At 44.4% G+C, this 20185-nt stretch overlaps 2 protein-coding genes across 11 annotated transcripts; both read right to left on the bottom strand.

Annotated features, from left to right (window-relative positions):
- Positions 1–1476: 1476 nt before the first annotated feature.
- LOC108254946 (nuclear transcription factor Y subunit alpha) lies at positions 1477–7433 on the bottom strand. 4 transcript variants are annotated; one of them, XM_017450472.3, is made up of 9 exons: positions 7327–7433; positions 5903–6017; positions 5680–5760; positions 5408–5554; positions 5081–5212; positions 4761–4860; positions 4517–4662; positions 3739–3912; positions 1477–3152 (listed from the first exon to the last, which is right to left on the bottom strand). In XM_017450472.3, the coding sequence occupies exons 2-9, from the start codon at positions 5978–5980 to the stop codon at positions 3078–3080; spliced, it is 933 nt and encodes a 310-aa protein (XP_017305961.1). In that variant the 5' UTR covers positions 5981–6017; positions 7327–7433; the 3' UTR covers positions 1477–3077. The 4 variants fall into 4 exon arrangements, with proteins under 4 accessions (XP_017305961.1, XP_017305964.1, XP_017305962.1 ...); XM_017450475.3 differs by having other exon boundaries at positions 5683–5760; XM_017450473.3 differs by having other exon boundaries at positions 5903–6012; positions 7327–7424.
- Positions 7434–8106: 673 nt separating this feature from the next.
- LOC128628670 (nuclear transcription factor Y subunit alpha) lies at positions 8107–19966 on the bottom strand. Of its 7 annotated transcripts, none has more exons than XM_053673970.1 (10): positions 18130–19966; positions 16633–16747; positions 16424–16504; positions 16152–16298; positions 15831–15962; positions 15517–15616; positions 15273–15418; positions 14913–15086; positions 14400–14501; positions 8107–10018 (listed from the first exon to the last, which is right to left on the bottom strand). In XM_053673970.1, exons 2-10 carry the CDS (start codon positions 16708–16710, stop codon positions 9944–9946), a joined length of 1035 nt encoding a protein of 344 aa, XP_053529945.1. In that variant the 5' UTR covers positions 16711–16747; positions 18130–19966; the 3' UTR covers positions 8107–9943. The 7 variants fall into 7 exon arrangements, with proteins under 7 accessions (XP_053529945.1, XP_053529949.1, XP_053529948.1 ...); XM_053673974.1 differs by having other exon boundaries at positions 15909–15962; XM_053673973.1 differs by having other exon boundaries at positions 16427–16504.
- Between the last annotated feature and the right edge of the window lie 219 nt (positions 19967–20185).

Below are 20185 nucleotides of genomic sequence, written 5' to 3'. Positions count from 1 at the left end.
ATGTACAGTATCTCACAAAAGTGAGTACACCCCTAAGTGAAAATGTCCAAATTGTGTGACCACCATTATTTTCCAGCACGGCCTTAAAATAAATGAATAAATAAATGACAGGCTTTCCTAAAGTTATAGTATTTTAAAATCTGGAGAAAATTCCATGAAATATTATGGAAAATTCCATGTAAATATTACATTCTGACTCCACTGAAATTCTGACTCCACTGAAATACAGTGGAATAAATCCAATATAAGAATATTAAATATGACCATGAAAGCTATATTTATTTTTATACACACCTTTATTCAAATCGTTTATTAAACTGCCACCTTATCTACAGCACGTGTAAATTGACTTATCATTATTGAGCTTTAAATAATGTTATATTTTGTATATGGGCCCATGCAGTTATAAAATACATGACAATATTTATATATGATTTAATAGTTTATTTTGATAAATATCCAAAATCTAAAAGGTGTGTCTCATACCGGACACCTAGATGAACAGTTTACAGTTGGTTGTGTGACTGTAAGTCATTCCCTTCAAATGCTACTGAAGTTAGAATCGTGTTTAACAATGTCGTATGTAACTTTAGAGACGGTCCTTTAATTTCCGTGAATATCGAACGCACAACGTCAAACCAACTTTATTCCAGTACTCTGGTTTCCTGAGTCCAAAGACATACATGGTAGGCTGATTGGCATGTCCAAAGTGTCTGTAGTGTGTGAACGTGTATGTGATTGTGTCCCATGCGCCCTGTGATAGGCTCCGGGTTCCCTACGACCCTGTAGGATAAGCAGGGAAAAAATGGATGGATGGATATAGATGGATAGAGTGTTAGACATTTAGGCAAGGAGTTAGAGTTGACTGTATAATTTTAAGTTGTCAGATATCTTCAGAACACGGGTTTCTCAATGACATGGCAAAAGAGAAGCAGATGAGGAAGGTATTTTTTTTAAATATAGCTGCTGTAACATCAGTCATAACAGCATTTAATGTTGCTGAATTCTCGATTCTGATTGACTGATAGATGTTCCGAGGTGTGCAATGATTTTTCAGTGAACGGGCAGCTAAAGTAGTTCCAGTCAGGTCTTGACCGCATTACAGTTCCAGGTCACTTTGCAGTTAACTGAACTAACCACCACGGCACACACATTTAACAACAAACAAATCAACAGAAAATTGAGATTTTCCAGAAATAAGTAAGGAATAATTGACTCCGGTTTGTTGAATTATTGGACAATAAATGCACACCCGAGGTGTAACGGCCTCATTGCCACCTTGGATGTGCGTTATTTTCTAATAATTCAACAGCCCATTGTTTGCTCCTTATTTGTTGGAGTTGATAACTAATTCACAATAATTTGTTTCACACAAAAGTCACACACAAGTGGATATACCATAAACTCTAATTTGTCTTCGGTTTGTTAAATATCCCCAAGCGCTCTATGCTCACACAAAGAAAACCCACGATGGTATAGGTGTTTTAAATTCTTTATTCTGACTGGGGGGGTGAGGGGGGACAACAACCAACAACAAATAAAGACAACAAAATCTTCTCAATCAAGGCTTTACATTTTGAATGGGTTTCCGAGACTTGGATTGAGACGTCAGACATATGAAATGTAGTTACGAACAGTAGCTTATCTGTACATATCTTATTTACAGCACTGGAATTACAACGTCGTGTTTATTCCCCTTACATTCAAAGACAGATGCTGTAAATTCTCTGAATTACCCCAGTAGCATTAAAAATACCGAATACTGACAAATCCGTCCAGCGATCAAACACCGAAACTCACTCAAGGTTTTTCTCATCACATTTTGAAGCTGAAGGTGAAAACCAGGGGCCCCTGAGACGTGCATTATTAAAAATCAGTACATAAAAAGTACTGTATTCACATCTTATTTGGGCAGACGCCCTCCTGACAAATCTGTGCACTCAAATCGATCGTAGTCTTACACCGACTGGCCTTGTGGGTTTTATTTCCCGACTGGCATAAAATCTGAAATAAAAGTGGCCCTTTATCGAGCTAATTACTTACATACATACATTGCATTGTTGCCCAATACTGTCGGGTTTACACATCACACACCGTGTCGTAGTTAAGATTAGACAAATAGTCATTCGATAAATTATTGCTATGAAAAGTAATTATACCTTTGCGTAGTAAAAACATACGTTCTCAAACTCCCTTATCATTCATTTCGCCTAGTGTATTACTTAATACAAAATCATACAAAAAATATTTAAAAATTTTAGCTTAATGAACTGTTATTGCTTTGCAATACTGCTTTAATTACTCAGGCTGAATTCTTATATATAAAAAAGAAATACATGTATAAAAATGGCACTGGTGTGTCAATCCCAAGTCTAAGGTCCTCACAAGCTTATATTATATTTTTTTTGTCTCTGTCCCTATAACAGTTTGCATTTAACAAAATAATTCAGGGTTTTTCACTGAATCCCCCACCCCTGCACCGAGAAAGTAACAGAAAGCTTGTTTATGCCAAACTCACTTATAAATGGAAGTCTAAGGGCAGTTGCTGGTGTGTCAATAAAGATTTAGGCAGGAATTATTCAGTCCTTTAAGAGAAGGAAGAATTAGAATACGATCAGAGCTAGTTCTGAGAGTCTCATGCCACATGGATACAGGAAGACGTAATGCGACCAGAACTACGTTCTTTATATTTATTTAATCTTTACACCTTTACGCTGAAACTTTGAGTTCTTTTCTCAGTACAGGGAAACATTTAGAAATTTGTATTTGTTGTAATCACAAGTTAGGTTGAACTAGTCCTTTAAGCTCTGTGATCTCATGTTATTACTAATATTTGCAGTAAAGTGAAACCCTACACCATAACCATTACAATCCTTAAGTCTTAAAGGAATGAAAATTTCTCAAAAATCAGACTTGCTAGAAAACAAACTGTCAAACTACAACCAGTGAAGTAGTCTGCCGAAGAAGAAACACACAAAGAGGAAAATAAAGAGGCGTCCAAAAAGAAAACCATCGTCACAAAAATCCTCCAACTGCCTCCTGTCCAGTGGCTGGAACCAATTAATTTGAAAAAAAGTCTACACTTTCGTTTCCTCATCTTTCAGTAAACTGGTCCGGGCTGTCACTATCCCCACACGGGGTTTAACGTTTACCTGTCACCAATCAGAGAAAGAAGACACATAAATAATCAAACATTACTGATCGCACACACACACACACACACACACACCGTACAGTACAGTGCCATACAGGCGGACGAGTTGGGTTTTGGCTCTGAAACAGTGACTGTAAGGATAAAGTGCTGGACATATTTACTATGTATTTATTACATAATTATAATAATAATTATTATTATTAAGTTAATCATGCAAAAAAAAATTAAGCCCTTCTTATCTAAGAGGCGTGTATCACGGCATCCTCCAGTCACTGCTCAGATCCAACCAAATACACAAAAGCACTTATTAACAAACGTCCCACTTGAAATATTCCACGGCTGCTGCAGCGTTTTAGGGAAATTCTGATTATTCTACAGTTCCAGCATCGAGCCACACATTCTCAGCAATAATAAAAGATGCATGCATGTGAAAAAGCCTGACAGGATTATCACACACAAGCGCGCATGTGCACAGTCTTCTTTGTCTGGCAAAGGTGAGCATGTATTGCTTAAAAGCCTGCGATATTTATCCCAGGGGGCGGGGCTGAGAAGGCAGTCCAATCAGTTTTGTGTGTTTAACTCACCCTCCTCCTTTTGGGGATCTTGCCCTCGGCCTCCAGCTTGGCGCGGGCCTGGCGTCTCTTCAGAATGCGGTGGTACTGCTTGGGGTTGACGTAGAGCGGCTCCTCCTCCAGCATCTCAGTTCCGGGGAGAGGGATCCGCTGCATGGTCGGGACAGAGCCGCCGCTTTGGACCATCTGATAAATACACGAGCGGTACCACATTTTACACGCGGTCTATTTTCTTTAAAAACAAAAAACAAAAAACAGATTTAACAAATTGGCGAATTATATATGAAAGCGCATTACAGGTAATCACGTGTGTGTCTCAATCTGATCCCTAGTTCAGTAGCCCAGGCACTGATCAGGGAGTCGGTCATTTTAAGAGCCGTCGCAATCACAAAATCCTTCCAGTGCTCCCTAAAAAAACATCCCACAATGCACCGCAATATCTCACCTCGAAAAAACAAAACAAAATGGCAAACGAACTCTCAGCCAACTTCGTGTACAAATATAAGTAGCTTGTTATCGTTGTTGTGGCTCTCAAATGATTAACGACTTTTAACTTTATTTGACGTTCTATATACGATTTGTTTGAGTCTAACGATTTTTCTTTATTAAAAATCCACTAGCTACTACGGCCTACTATCGGCCTATGATCCTGCTTGAAGCACCATGACAGAAACGCGTGTGATTAAGCGAACAAATTTATACGACATATAACGTCAAAAAGATATCGGTCCTGCATGCTGTTGATAAATGCCAGTAAACCTGGGCAAACCTCAGCCCGTGAGTGACCCACCATGACCATTCCTCCAGCGTTGACCATGTTTCCTGTGACGGGAACGGCGACAGTCACGGTGCCCTGACCCCCGGTGCCGCTCGCGTTTGAACCCGTCTGGATGATCTGACCTCCTGCTAAACTGGCAGCCGGAATAGTGATCACGCCTGAAGAGAACAAACTCCATCAAAAGACTCCCTCAGAGCTCACACACACTTTCTGTAACATCACAGTTGTGCACTAGAGTGTGTTTTTGTTGTGTTACCCTGCTGGAGGATGGTTCCGTCAGCGTTGACCGGCTGGTACAGGATGGTCTGACCCTCCGCCGTCTGAGCCTGCTGACCCTGCACTGTGATCTGCTGAGGCTGACACACACACACACACACACACACACACACATTTACATTTACACAGGAGCTTGTGTGTTGCATTCTATAAATATAGTACAATATTAATCTAGTGTTAAACAGTATGTTATGTAGTCTTTATAGTGCATTATGGTAAACTACTGCGTTCATACAAACTGTAATTTTGTTTTTATTTATGCGTGTGTGTGTGTGTGTGTGTGTGTGTGTGTGTTGAGACCTGGTTCTGTCCTGCGGTCACTGCAGTCTGCGGCTGCTGGATGATGATCTGCTGAGTTTGTCCCTGTGCTGTTTGTACCTGCAGCGTTTGACCTCCTGAGAGCTGAATCTGTCCCGGCTGCACGAGCTGGATCTATCAGAGACACATGACAAAAACAAACAAACAAACAAACAAAAAATCAGCACAATTATCAACTATTACTCGGGATGCTGGGACTAACAGTTGGTGTCTTCTATTTAAATTCTTTATTTGATACTTTATACCACACACAGCCAGACATTATTGTTATTATTATTAATGTGCTAATAAACACACACTCTGGCTCACCTGCTGAAGACCCTGCGAGCCCGTCACCGGTAGCTGCATGATCGTCTGCGCCTGTCCTCCCGGCATGGCCTGTACCATTATGGGCTGCCCGGAAGGGGTGATGAGCTGACCCCCACTGACCTGCACCATTAAAGGCTGCCCTTCAACCTTCAAAGAGAAGAGCAATGAGGGTTATTTTATGGATGATCGTCAGTAACCGTGCGATTTCGGGGAAATTTTTTCATGTAGTCGCGGACATGCAGACAGCTGACGAGCTGGAGGGAGAATACCACTACCTGGAGAGTCTGAACCTGCTGGCCCGCACCCGCATCCACCTGGCCGTCGGCCTGCAGCTGCACTGCAGTCACTGTGCTCTGGACCACAGAGAACGAAGCCGTACGGTTATAAACACCACGCTCTTCTCACGCACACACGCACAAACACACATTGGCCTGCAGCAACCGGTCATCAGTAGTACCGCACCCACTCCCATGCATTCAGAGGCAGATCTCGTACCTGCTGCTGCACCGCTCCACTGGACGCCTGCACCACGATCTGCTCTCCGCCGCTCGTCGACTCGGCAAACTGCTCCATGCTCAGAGTCTATTCAGAAACTAGGCTCAACACTACACTGCGGGAACACAAACAGAGGAAACAGGTACGAGTACAGAGAGAAGGATTTAGTTTAGTAGTACATTTTGGCGGTGCACAAAATCCACATTCTAGTCAGGCACTCAGAGGGGCACGGTGGCATAGTGGTTAGTACGCCGTGGGTTCGAATCCCGCTTCCGCCCTGCGTTAGCGCATGTTCTCCCCGTTCTTCGGGGGTTTCCTCCACCAGTCCGAAGACGCATTGTACACTGATTGGCATTTCCAAATTGTCAGTAGTGTGTGAATGTGTGAGATCATGCCCTGCGATGTTTTGGTACCCAGTTCAGGGTGTCCCCCACCTGGTCCCGCCCCTTTTCCCCAAATACATGGTTGTGCTGAATGGGGTGTAATTCAGTGTATATTCTTCGATATTACATGAGCTCTGATATAAAAGGTGCTCATCTTATGAGCATTCGATTCAATAATCATCATTATTGATATTATTTGCATTCAAGTGACATTTTGCAGAACATGGAGCCAGAACATGGACAGAAATAAACTTTTCACCACATGAACAATATTACAAGCCTAGTGTTGCGATTAATGCCCTACCCTACATGAATAAGTTTAATAAGTGACACATTGCACCTTAAATACAATATAATTAAAGAAAAAAATAAAGAAATAAACTCCTTATTTCCATGGTTACGGCGTACAACAGCTTGGAATGAATTGGCTCGTTTGCACTGTTGGGAGTCACGGGTCGTATCCCAAACTGCTCCTCGCTCCCTTCACACGCACACTACAAATGCACCACAAGCAACGACGCCCTACGTTCTGTTTAGTGCCCTAGCAAGTCAAGTGTACGCATGTGGGATACGGTCATGTCCGCTGGTTTAATAAATGCAGTATAACGTTATAACGAAGTTATCGTTAAAACGTGACTTATAACGTTACTTAAATAAAAATAAATAAATAAATAAAAAAGTAAATAAATTCTGTGCTTTTGGAAGAACATGCCAGGATGAATAACTTTCATCCTCACGAAGGGACATGTTTTAACTTCTGGTTTGAGAAACAGACGCTAACTATGTATTTATTTTTGCTAACAACACAACGACACCGACGGGTAGGTTAGCTACGCTAGCTAAGCCTCTTTATAGCGGTTAGCTTCTCGGCTAACTCGGGCCAATTCATCTGGGAGAATTACACCGTCCGGGTTAACACGCACACGGATCGTGCCCCTTAAATTCCTGTTTATAATTATTGTAGTCTTTTGGTTGGTCGGACGCACACCAATCGCCTTCTGTTACCGAGTGCCATTCCCTCTCAGCACCGCCCACACTCACCGTCCTCCCGCTATTATCACCGCTGATTGGCTCCAACGGCGGCGCGCGGAGCCCAAACACAACGCTCTCGCGCACAGGAAGACAGCGCGGCAAAATGGCGCCCAGTCTGAAAACGAGTCGCTTTTAGAATACTCCTGTCATGTTCCCGTTTTACATATTCTAGAACATAGTTCGATTAACAGCACACGTGATTACGTCACCTCGCCACGTCGTCCGACATCCCTCCAGAATCTCACGCATTAATGTACAGTTCGTCTTCGTTATGGGGCCGTATACAGTTTTGGGTGTTTTTATTTATATTTTTACGAACGCTTTAAGTGCAGTTAATTATTAGTCATGCTGTATGTGCTAATAGACAACTGCTTGAAGCCGTGGGCTGCGTCTCAAACCGCGTACTTATCATCTATATAGTAGCCCAGATACATGTATTTTTCCCCACTACAGGCCTATAGTAGGAATGTATGCGGTTTGGGACGCGGCCGAACTCTCTTATACGACGTAAAATGTTGAGAACTGCCGTGTGTGATCGTTAATAAATACAGTAAATGCACACCCGAGGTGTAACGGCCTCATTGCCACCTCGGATGTGCGTTATTTTCTAATAATTCAACAGCCCATTGTCAATTGCTCCTTATTTGGTGGATTTGATAACTAATTCACAGTAATTTGTTTCACACAAAAGTCACACACAAGTGGATATACCATAAACTCTAATTTGTCTTCAGTTTGTTAAATATCCCCAAGCGCTCTATGCTCACACAAAGAAAACCCACGATGGTATAGGTGTTTTAAATTCTTTATTCTGACTGGGGGGGTGAGGGGGGACAACAACCAACAACAAATAAAGACAACAAAATCTTCTCAATCAAGGCTTTACATTTTGAATGGGTTTCCGAGACTTGGATTGAGACGTCAGACATATGAAATGTAGTTACGAACAGTAGCTTATCTGTACATATCTTATTTACAGCACTGGAATTACAACGTCGTGTTTATTCCCCTTACATTCAAAGACAGATGCTGTAAATTCTCTGAATTACCCCAGTAGCATTAAAAATACCGAATACTGACAAATCCATCCAGCGATCAAACACCGAAACTCACTCAAGGTTTTTCTCATCACATTTTGAAGCTGAAGGTGAAAACCAGGCGTACATTATTAAAAATCAGTACATAAAAAGTACTGTATTCACATCTTATTTGGGCAGACGCCCTCCTGACAAATCTGTGCACTCAAATCGATCGTAGTCTTACACCGACTGGCCTTGTGGGTTTTATTTCCCGACTGGCATAAAATCTGAAATAAAAGTGGCCCTTTATCGAGCTAATTACTTACATACATACATTGCATTGTTGCCCAATACTGTCGGGTTTACACATCACACACCGTGTCGTAGTTAAGATTAGACAAATAGTCATTCGATTAATTATTGCTATGAAAAGTAATTATACCTTTGCGTAGTAAAAACATACGTTCTCAAACTCCCTTATCATTCATTTCGCCTAGTGTATTACTTAATACAAAATCATACAAAAAAAAAAAACACTCATCTTATGCCATCAGGAGCTTTGTTTTTTTTTTTTTTTGCTAGTGCACAACTGCTTAGAAACTCTTGGCTTATTTTACAATAAGACGAGCTTAGTAGGTCATCAGTAAAAACCCACAGTGCAGGTATGAAAGTACCTTCATCCAAGGAAGTAACAGGGAAAGAGCTAGAAGCAATGCAAGTGCTATTGTTGCACAGCATGTCCATTTAGCTTGTCTAGCCTGTACAAACATGAACACACTCCTTGAACTTTAGCTTAATGAACTGTTATTGTTTTGCAATACTGCTTTAATTACTCAGGCTGAATTCTTATATATAAAAAAGAAATATATGGATAAAAATGGCACTGGTGTGTCAATCAAAAGTCTAAGGTCCTCACAAGCTTATATTATATTTTTTTGTCTCTGTCCCTATAACAGTTTGCATTTAACAAAATAATTCAGGGTTTTTCACTGAATCCCCCACCCCTGCACCGAGAAAGTAACAGAAAGCTTGTTTATGCCAAACTCACTTATAAATGGAAGTCTAAGGGCAGTTGCTGGTGTGTCAATAAAGATTTAGGCAGGAATTATTCAGTCCTTTAAGAGAAGGAAGAATTAGAATACGATCAGAGCTAGTTCTGAGAGTCTCATGCCACATGGATACAGGAAGACGTAATGCGACCAGAACTACGTTCTTTATATTTATTTAATCTTTACACCTTTACGCTGAAACTTTGAGTTCTTTTCTCAGTACAGGGAAACATTTAGAAATTTGTATTTGTTGTAACCACAAGTTAGGTTGAACTAGTCCTTTAAGCTCTGTGATCTCATGTTATTACTAATATTTGCAGTAAAGTGAAACCCTACACCATAACCATTACAATCCTTAAGTCTTAAAGGAATGAAAATTTCTCAAAAATCAGACTTGCTAGAAAACAAACTGTCAAACTACAACCAGTGAAGTAGTCTGCCGAAGAAGAAACACACAAAGAGGAAAATAAAGAGGCGTCCAAAAAGAAAACCATCGTCACAAAAATCCTCCAACTGCCTCCTGTCCAGTGGCTGGAACCAATTAATTTGAAAAAAAGTCTACACTTTCGTTTCCTCATCCTTCAGTAAACTGGTCCGGGCTGTCACTATCCCCACACGGGGTTTAACGTTTACCTGTCACCAATCAGAGAAAGAAGACACATAAATAATCAAACATTACTGATCGCACACACACACACACACACACACACGCGGTACAGTACAGTGCCATACAGGCGGACGAGTTGGGTTTTGGCTCTGAAACAGTGACTGTAAGGTGTCACGTCTTCCCCTTTAAGCAGCAGGCTGAAGAGCATGTGGATGCACGCTGCTGTGCAAGGTGCGCGAGCACCTGCTTTTTCGTTGTTGACATTCGTGACATTTGGACACGTGCATTTGTTATGTTTTGTTATGTCTCCTCCCTGTTCCGTCATTGGCTATTGTGTCACGTGTGTCTGAATTGCCCTCAGCCGTCAGCCATTACGAAGCTGATTATGTATGTATATATACCGCACGCCTCCCAGCACACGGCGCGGAATATTAGAGTAGTTTGAAGGAGTTGGTCACTTTGTTTAGAGTCCTCACGATAGATATCCATAGTATTAGTTTACGTCATGTTTCATGGTTCATGTTTAGGTTCATGTTTAGGTTCATGTTCAGGTTAGTTAGTTTAGTTCACGCTGGTTTCTCCGCTACCAGTCCCGCGCTATAGTTCATGTTTCTTGTTTTGTTCCTCGACCCTGTATTTCCGTGACCGGAACCTTGATCCCCGCCTTGCCCCTTTATGCCTGTTTGCCGATCGCCTGACCTCTTGCATGTTTATGGATTACGTTTTGGATCACGTTTTGGATTTGTCTGCCTGTCTCTCTCTGAAATAAACCTGTTTTACTGCGATTGCATCCTGCCTTATCTCCGTTACGTCACGACACGTGACAGAATATTCTGCCATTCATGGATGCAGCACGAGAACGGAGAGAACGCAGAACCCGGAGGTCCACACCAATCATCCCCGCCTTGGATTCTATGCAGTTTTGCGCAATGGACTTTCATGGACCTTCCTGATCGGTATGATGGCTTCTTTGGTTATCATATTATCATATTATATGATTGACTGCCAGAGTTACTTCTCCAGCCTGTTTGACCTGAAGCCAAGGGAGAAACAATGGATTAAGTTCATGATGTCCCGATTTTTTGGCACAGCGAGTAGCAGCCATGAGACCCCGGGTACTGGAGGACAGTAGGCAGTTCTCGGACCTGTTTCTGAGGGAGTTTGGAGAACCAGGGCAGAGCTACAACTTGGATGAGCTGTTGAAGGGAGTTAATGTGGCGAACAGTGCTGATCTTCTATTCCACATGCATTATTAGCAGATGAGCCACCAAGTTGATGTTAACACGGACAACCAAGTCCCTGAGGTCCAAGTCAAGTCTCCAGTCACTGAAGTCCAAGTCAAGTCTCAAGTTTCTGAAATCCAAGTCAAGTCTCAAGTCCCTGAGGTCCAAGTCCAAGTCAAGTCTCAAGTTTCTGAAATCCAAGTCAAGTCTCAAGTCCCTGAGGTCCAAGTCCAAGTCAAGTCTCAAGTCCCTGAGGTCCAAGTCAAGTCTCCAGTCTCTGAAATCCAAGTCCAAGTCAAGTCTCAAGTTTCTGAAATCCAAGTCAAGTTTCAAGTCCCCGAGATCCAAGTCCAAGTCAAGTCTCAAGTTCCTGATGTCACACCCAAGTCTACTGATATGGCCGACCAAGTTCTGCTCACGCCCAAGTCTAACGAACGACACGGCCGACCAAGTTCTGCTCACGCCCGAGTCTGCTGACACGCGCAGCCAAGTTCTGCTCACGCCAGAGTCTGCTGACACGCACAGCCAAGTTCTGTTCATGCCCCAGTCTGCTGACAAGCACAGCCAAGTTCTTCTCATGCCAGAGTCTACTGACATGGCCACCCAAGCTCCGCCCATGCCCAAGGTTCACCTGGTGCCTCAGCCTCCCTGGTCAGCTGTGGACGTCGCTCAGCCTCCCTGCTCAGCTGAGGTCGTCGCTCAGCCACCCTGTTGAGCTGTGGACGTCGCTCAGCCTCCCTTTTCAGCCGAGGTCGTCGCTCAGTCTTCCTGTTCAGCCGAGGTTGTCACTGAGTCTTCCTGTTCAGCCGAGGTCGTTGCTCAGTCTTCCTGTTCAGCCGAGGTCGTCGCTCAGCCTTCCTGTTCAGCCGAGGTCGTCGCTCAGCCTTCCTGTTCAGCCGAGGTCGTCGCTCAGTCTTCCTGTTCAGCCGAGGTCGTCGCTGAGTCTTCCTGTTCAGCCGAGGTCTTCGCTCAGCCTTCCTGTTCAGCCGAGGTCGTCGCTCAGCCTTCCTGTTCAGCCGAGGTCGTCGCTCAGTCTTCCTGTTCAGCCGAGGTCGTCGCTCAGTCTTCCTGTTCAGCCGAGGTCGTCGCTCAGTCTTCCTGTTCAGCCGAGGTCGTCGCTCAGTCTTCCTGTTCAGCCGAGGTCGTCGCTCAGTCTTCCTGTTCAGCTGTAGACGTCGCTCTGCCTTCATGCTCCGCCGAGGACTCCGCTCAGCCCGCCTGCCCTGCTGTGGTTGTCGCGCTGCTTTCATGCTCCGACGAGGACTTCGCCCAGCCTGTCTGCCCGGCTGTGGTCGTTGCTCAGCCTGCCTGCCCGGCTGTGGTCGTCACTCCGCGTTCATGCTCCAATGAGGACGTCGCCCTGCTTCCTTCCCTGCTCCGCCGAGGACGTCGCTCTGCCTTCATGCTCCGCCGAGGACTCCGCTCAGCCTGTCTGCCTGGCTGTGGTCGTCGCTCCGATTTCCTGCTCCGCCGAGGACGTCGCTCCGCTTTCCTGCTCCGCCGAGGACGTCGGTCTGCTTCCATGCTCCGCCAAGGACGTCGCTCTGCTTTCCTGTTCAGCCGAGGACGTCTCTCCGCTTTCCTGCACTGCTGAGTACGTCGCTCTGTTTCCCTGCTCTGCCGAGGACGTCACTCTGCCTTCCTGCTCCGCCGAGGACGTCGCTCTGCTTTCCTGTTCTGCCGAGGACGTCGCTCCGCTTTCCTGTTCCGCCGAAGACGTCGCTCCGCTTTCCTGTTCAGCCGAGGACGTCGCTCCGCTTTCCTGTTCCGCCGAGGACGTCGCTCCGCATTCCTGTTCTGCCGAGGACGTCGCTCCGCTTTCCTTTTACGCCGAGGACGTCGCTCCGCTTTCCTGTTCCGCCGCGGATGTCACTATGCTTTCCTGCTCTGCTGTGGACGTCACTCTGCTTTCCTGCTCTGCCGTGAACGTCGCTCTGCCTTTTTGTTTCGCCAAAAACGCCGTGTGGTCTCCTGGCTCTGCTTGGGACATTCTGCCCAGGGGGCCGGGGCCGCCGATGGAGATGGATGTTTCATGGCGCTCCGGGAGGAGTGCCCTTGGGGAGGGGTTCTGTCACGACTTCCCCTTTAAGCAGCAGGCTGAAGAGCATGTGAATGCATGCTGCTGTGCAAGGTGCGCGAGCACCTGCTTTATCGTTGTTGACATTCGTGACATTTGGACACGTGCATTTGTTATGTTTTGTTATGTCTCCTCCCTGTTCTGTCATTGGCTATTGTGTCACGTGTGTCTGAATTGCCCTCAGCCGTCATCCATTACAAAGCTGATTATGTATGTATATATACCGCACGCCTCCCAGCACACGGCGCGGAATATTAGAGTAGTTTGAAGGAGTTGGTCACTTTGTTTAGAGTCCTCACGATAGATATCCATAGTATTAGTTTACGTCATGTTTCATGGTTCATGTTTAGGTTCATGTTTAGGTTCATGTTCAGGTTAGTTAGTTTAGTTCACGCTGGTTTCTCCGCTACCAGTCCCGCGCTATAGTTCATGTTTCTTGTTTTGTTCCTCGACCCTGTATTTCCGTGACCGGAACCTTGATCCCCGCCTTGCCCCTTTATGCCTGTTTTCCGATCGCCTGACCTGTTTATGGATTACGTTTTGGATCACGTTTTGGATTTGTCTGCCTGTCTCTCTCTTAAATAAACCTGTTTTACTGCGATTGCATCCTGCCTTATCTCCGTTACGTCACGACACGTGACATAAGGATAAAGTGCTGGACATATTTACTATGTATTTATTACATAATTATAATACTAATTATTATTATTAAGTTAATCATGCAAAAAAAATTAAGCCCTTCTTATCTAAGAGGCGTGTATCACGGCATCCTCCAGTCACTGCTCAGATCCAACCAAATACACAAAAGCACTTATTAACAAACCTCCCACTTGAAATATTCCACGGCTGCTGCAGCGTTTTAAGGAAATTCTGATTATTCTACAGTTCCAGCATCGAGCCACACATTCTCAGCAATAATAAAAGATGCATGCATGTGAAAAAGCCTGACAGAATTATCACACACACACAAGCGCGCATGTGCACAGTCTTCTTTGTCTGGCAAAGGTGAACATGTATTGCTTAAAAGCCTGCCATATTTATCCCAGGGGGTGGGGCTGAGAAGGCAGTCCAATCAGTGCTGGGATTGATCTGGAGCCTCCCGCTCACCTGCACGTCCAGCTCATCCTTCTCCTTCCCCGAAAAGAAGCGCCCGCCATCACCACGCTTCCGTGCCATGGCGTGCCGATGACGAGACTCGTGCAGGTATTTCTAGGACAATAAGAACAAGTCAGGTTAACACACCCACGCACACACACACACACACACACATAGACCATCACTAACTCTTAGGATGTGTTCCAAAACTGCGGCCACCTTAAGGGGGGGGGGGTTGTTTAAGAAAAAGGGACGGAGCTGAGGTGGAGCTAACATCCAGAATGAAAAAAAAATTATACAAACAATAATCTGAAACGGAAAAAATTAATCAGGCAATATTGAGAGTCACGTTTGTATTATGTTTTTATTTAAATGATGCGATTAATACAGGTTTAACACACTCTAAAACAAAAATAAAAACACACACCACATCTTTAAAGGCTGGAACCTCATTACTGTAACATAGAAACATTTCTCGCAGAAAGTAAATCCATTATATCTGCGAGTTTTGTGTGTTTAACTCACCCTCCTCCTTTTGGGGATCTTGCCCTCGGCCTCCAGCTTGGCGCGGGCCTGGCGTCTCTTCAGGATGCGGTGGTACTGCTTGGGGTTGACGTAGAGCGGCTCCTCCTCCAGCATCTCAGCTCCGGGGAGAGGGATCCGCTGCATGGTCGGGACAGAGCCGCCGCTTTGGACCATCTAATAAATACACAAGTAATACAACTTTACTATCGGCCTACGATCCTGCTTGAAGCACCATGACAGAAACGCGTGTGATTAAGCGAACAAATTTATACGACATATAATGTCAGAAAGATGTCGGTCCTGCATGCTGTTGATAAATGCCAGTAAACCTGGGCAAACCTCAGCCCGTGAGTGACCCACCATGACCATTCCTCCAGCGTTGACCATGTTTCCTGTGACGGGAACGGCGACAGTCACGGTGCCCTGACCCCCGGTGCCGCTCACGTTTGAACCCGCCTGGATGATCTGACCTCCTGCTAAACTGGCAGCCGGAATAGTGATCACGCCTGAAGAGAACAAACTCCATCAGAAGACTCCCTCAGAGCTCACACACACTTTCTGTAACATCACAGTTGTGCACTAGAGTGTGTTTTTGTTGTGTTACCCTGCTGGAGGATGGTTCCATCAGCGTTGACCGGCAGGTACAGGATGGTCTGACCCTCCGCCGTCTGAGCCTGCTCACCCTGCACTGTGATCTGCTGAGGCTGACACACACACACACACACACACACATTTACATTTACACAGAAGCTTGTGTGTTGCATTCTATAAATATAATACAATATTAATCTAGTGTTAAACAGTATGTTATGTAGTCTTTATAGTGCATTATGGTAAACTACTGCGTTCATACAAACTGTAATTTTGTTTTTATTTATGCGTGTGTTTGTGTGTGTGTGTGTGTGTGTGTGTTGAGACTTGGTTCTGTCCTGCGGTCACTGCAGTTTGCAGCTGCTGGATGATGATCTGCTGAGTTTGTCCCTGTGCTGTTTGTACCTGCAGCGTTTGACCTCCTGAGAGCTGAATCTGTCCCGGCTGCACGAGCTGGATCTATCAGAGACGCATGACAAAAACAAACAAACAAAAAAAATCAGCACAATTATCAACTATTACTCGGGATGCTGGGACTAACAGTTGGTGTCTACTATTTAAATTTTTTATTTGATACTTTATACCACACACAGCCAGACATTATTGTTATTATTATTAATGTGATAATAAACACACACTCTGGCTCACCTGCTGAAGACCCTGCGAGCCCGTCACCGGTAGCTGCATGATCGTCTGCGCCTGTCCTCCCGGCATGGCCTGTACCATTATGGGCTGCCCGGAAGGGGTGATGAGCTGACCCCCGCTGACCTGCACCATTAAAGGCTGCCCTTCAACCTTCAAAGAGAAGAGCAATGAGGGTTATTTTACGGATGATCGTTGGTAACCGTGTGATTTCGGGGAAATTTTTTCATGTAGTCGCGGACATGCAGACAGCTGACGAGCCGGAGGGAGAATACCACTACCTGGAGCGTCTGAACCTGCTGGCCTGAACCCACATCCACCTGGCCGTCGGCCTGCAGCTGTACTGCAGTCACTGCGCTCTGGACCACAGAGAACGAAGCCGTACGGTTATAAACACCACGCTCTTCTCACGCACAAACACACAGTGGCCTGCAGCAACCGGTCATCAGTAGTACCGCACCCATGCATTCAGAGGCAGATCTCGTACCTGCTGCTGCACCGCTCCACTGGACGGCTGCACCACGATCTGCTCTCCGCCGCTCGTCGACTCGGCGAACTGCTCCATGCTCAGAGTCTATTCAGAAACAAGGCTCAACACTACACTGCGGGAACACAAACAGAGGAAACAGGTACGAGTACAGAGGGAAGGATTTAGTTTAGTGGTACATTTTGGCGGTGCACAAAATCCACATTCTAGTCAGGCACTCAGAGGGGCACGGTGGCGTAGTGGTTAGTACGCCGTGGGTTCGAATCCCGCTTCCGCCCTGCGTTAGCGCATGTTCTCCCCGTTCTTCGGGGGTTTCCTCCACCAGTCCGAAGATGCATTGTACGCTGATTGGCATTTCCAAATTGGCAGTAGCATGTGAATGTGTGAGATCATGCCCTGTGATGTTTTGGTACCCAGTCCAGTGTCCCCCCCACCTGGTCCCACCCCTTTTCCCCAAATACATAGCTGTGCTGAATGGGGTGTAATTCAGGGTATATTCTAGGTGACATCCAGATTACATGAGCTCTGATATAAAGGTGCTCATCTTATGAAGTCGCTTTGGATAAAAGCGTCTGCTAAATGAATAAATGTAAATGTAAATATAAATGTATGAGCATTCAATTCGATAATAATCATTATTGATATAATTTGCATTCAAGCGACATTTTTTTCTATTTGGCCTAGTCATTTTAGTTCAAGTAGAACATGGAGCCAGAACATGGATATAAATAAACTTTTCACCACATGAACAATATTACAAGCCTAGTGTTGCGATTAATGCCCTACCCTACACGAATAAGTTTAATAAGTGACACATTGCACCTTAAATACAAGATAATTAAAGAAAAAATAAAGAAATAAACTCCTTATTTTCATGGTTGCGGCGGACAACAGCTTGGAATGAATTGGCTCGTTTGCACTGTTGGAGTCACGGGTCGTATCCCAAACTGCTCCTCGCTCCCTTCACACGCACACTACAAATGCACCCCAATCGACGACGCCCTACGTTCTGTTTAGTGCCCTAGCAAGTCAAGTTTACGCATGTGGGATACGGTCATGTCCGCTGGTTTAATAAATGCAGTATAACGTTATAACGAAGTTATCGTTAAAACGTGACTTATAACGTTACTTAGGCCAGTAAATAAATTCTGTGCTTTTGGAAGAACATGCCAGGATCAATAACTTTCATCCTCACGAAGGGACATGTTTTAACTTCTGGTTTGAGAAACAGACGCTAACTATTTATTTATTTTTGCTAACAACACAAAGACACCGACGGGTATGTTAGCTACGCTAGCTAAGCCTCTTTATAGCGGTTAGCTTCTCGGCTAACTCGGTCCAATTCATCTGAGAATTACACCGTCCGGGTTAACACGCACACGGATAGTGCCCCTTAATTTCCTGTTTATAATTATTGTAGTCTTTTGGTTGGTCGGACGCACACCAATCGCCTTCTGTTACCGAGTGCCATTCCCTCTCAGCACCGCCCACACTCACCGTCCTCCCGCTATTATCACCTCTGATTGGCTCCAACGGCGGCGCGCAGAGCCCAATCACAACTCTCTCGCGCACAGGAACACAGCGCGGCAAAATGGCGCCCAGTCTGAAAACGAGTCGCTTTTAGAATGCATGAGTCGCTTTTAGAATACTCCTGTCATGTTCCCCTTTTACATGTTCTAGAACATAGTTCGATTAACAGCACACGTCATTACGTCACCGCACCACGCCGTCGACGTCCCACCAGAATCTTACGTATTAACATACAGTTCGACTTCGTTATGGGACCGTATACAGTTTTGGGTGTTTTTATTCATTTATTTACGAACGCTTTAAGTGCAGTTAATTATTAGTCATGCTGTACGTGCTAATAGACAACTGCTTGAAGCTGTGGGGCTGCGTCTCAAACCGCGTATTTATCATCTATATAGTCGCCCAGATACATGTATTTTTCCCCACTACAGGCCTATAGTAGAAATGTATGCGGTTTGGGACGCGGCCGAAGTCTCTTATTCGCCGTAAAATGTTGAGAACTGCCGTGTGTGATCGTGTCCTGTCGCAAAATGCGGTGAAAACTCACGACGTTAATCTTGTGATTAAGATGTTTACATGTCTGTAATACACGTCCATAATGCGAAAATAGGAGTACTCCACCTGTCTTAATTCGATTAGAGCTTAATTTGAGTATGGCCTTAATTAGATTAAGGCAAATAAAAATTGCTGTTTACATGGTAGTTTCTTAATCAAAGTATGGTCTTAATCAGGTTAAGAGTGGATTATTGTTGACCATGTAAACGCAGCTGGTGTGTAACTACAAATAATGACCATCAAGTAAACATGGATGGAAAACACACATCCCAAAAAGAAAGCAAATAAATAACATCCTCATGTCTCGAAAACTCATACAATTTTGTAAAAGATTTCATATGTCTGTTAAGCTGTGAAAAGAGGGATAGTATAAAATAGTAAATAAATAACCTGAGTAAAATAAAATCCTTGTGTAATTGCTGGTTTAGCAGTTAGCATGTTCACCTCACACCTCCAGGGTTGAGGATTCAATTCCCCCGGTGTGTGCCCGGGGGTTTCCTCCGGGTACTCCGGTTTCCTCCCGAGTCCAAAGACATGCATGGTAGGCTGATTGGCATGTCCAAAGTGTCTGTAGTGTGTGAACGTGTATGTGATTGTGTCCCATGCGCCCTGTGATAGGCTCCGGGTTCCCTACGACCCTGTAGGATAAGCGGAATAAAAAAAATGGATGGATGGATGGATGGATATAGATGGATAGAGTGTTAGACATTTAGGCAAGGAGTTAAGAGTTGACGGTGTAATTTTAAGTTGTCAGATATCTTCAGAACACAGGTTTCTCTATGACATGGCAAAAGAGAAGCAGATGAGGAAATTAATTTTTATAGCTGCTATAACATCAGTCATAACAGCATTTAAAGTTGCGTATACCACAGCGCTACTGAATTCTCGATTCTGATTGGCTGATAGATGTTCCGAGGTGTGCAATGATTTTTCAGTGAACGGGCAGCTAAAGTAGTTCCAGTCAGGTCTTGACCGCATTACAGTTCTAGGTCACTTTGCAGTTAACTGAACTAACCACCACGGCACACACATTTAACAACAAACAAATTGACAGAAAATTGATATTTCCAGAAATAAGTAAGGAATAATTGACTCCTGTTCGTTGAATTATTGGACAATAAATGCACACCCGAGGTGTAACGGCCTCATTGCCACCTCGGATGTGCGTTATTTGCTCCTTATTTGGTGGATTTGATAACTAATTCACAGTAATTTGTTTTACACAAAAGTCACACACACACAAGTGGATATACCATAAACTCTAATTTGACTTCGGTTTGTTAAATATCCCCAAGCGCTCTATGCTCACACAAAGAAAACCCACGATGGTATAGGTGTTTTAAATTCTTTATTCTGACTTGGGGGGTGAGGGGGGACAACAACCAACAACAAATAAAGACAACAAAATCTTCTCAATCAAGGCTTTACATTTTGAATGGGTTTCCGAGACTTGGATTGAGACGTCAGA

The sequence above is a fragment of the Ictalurus punctatus genome, chromosome 21 (genome assembly GCF_001660625.3).
Source record: "Ictalurus punctatus breed USDA103 chromosome 21, Coco_2.0, whole genome shotgun sequence".
Lineage (NCBI taxonomy): Eukaryota > Metazoa > Chordata > Actinopteri > Siluriformes > Ictaluridae > Ictalurus > Ictalurus punctatus.
Note: the sequence above shows the minus strand (reverse complement) of the source record. Positions and strands in the feature narration are given on the sequence as shown.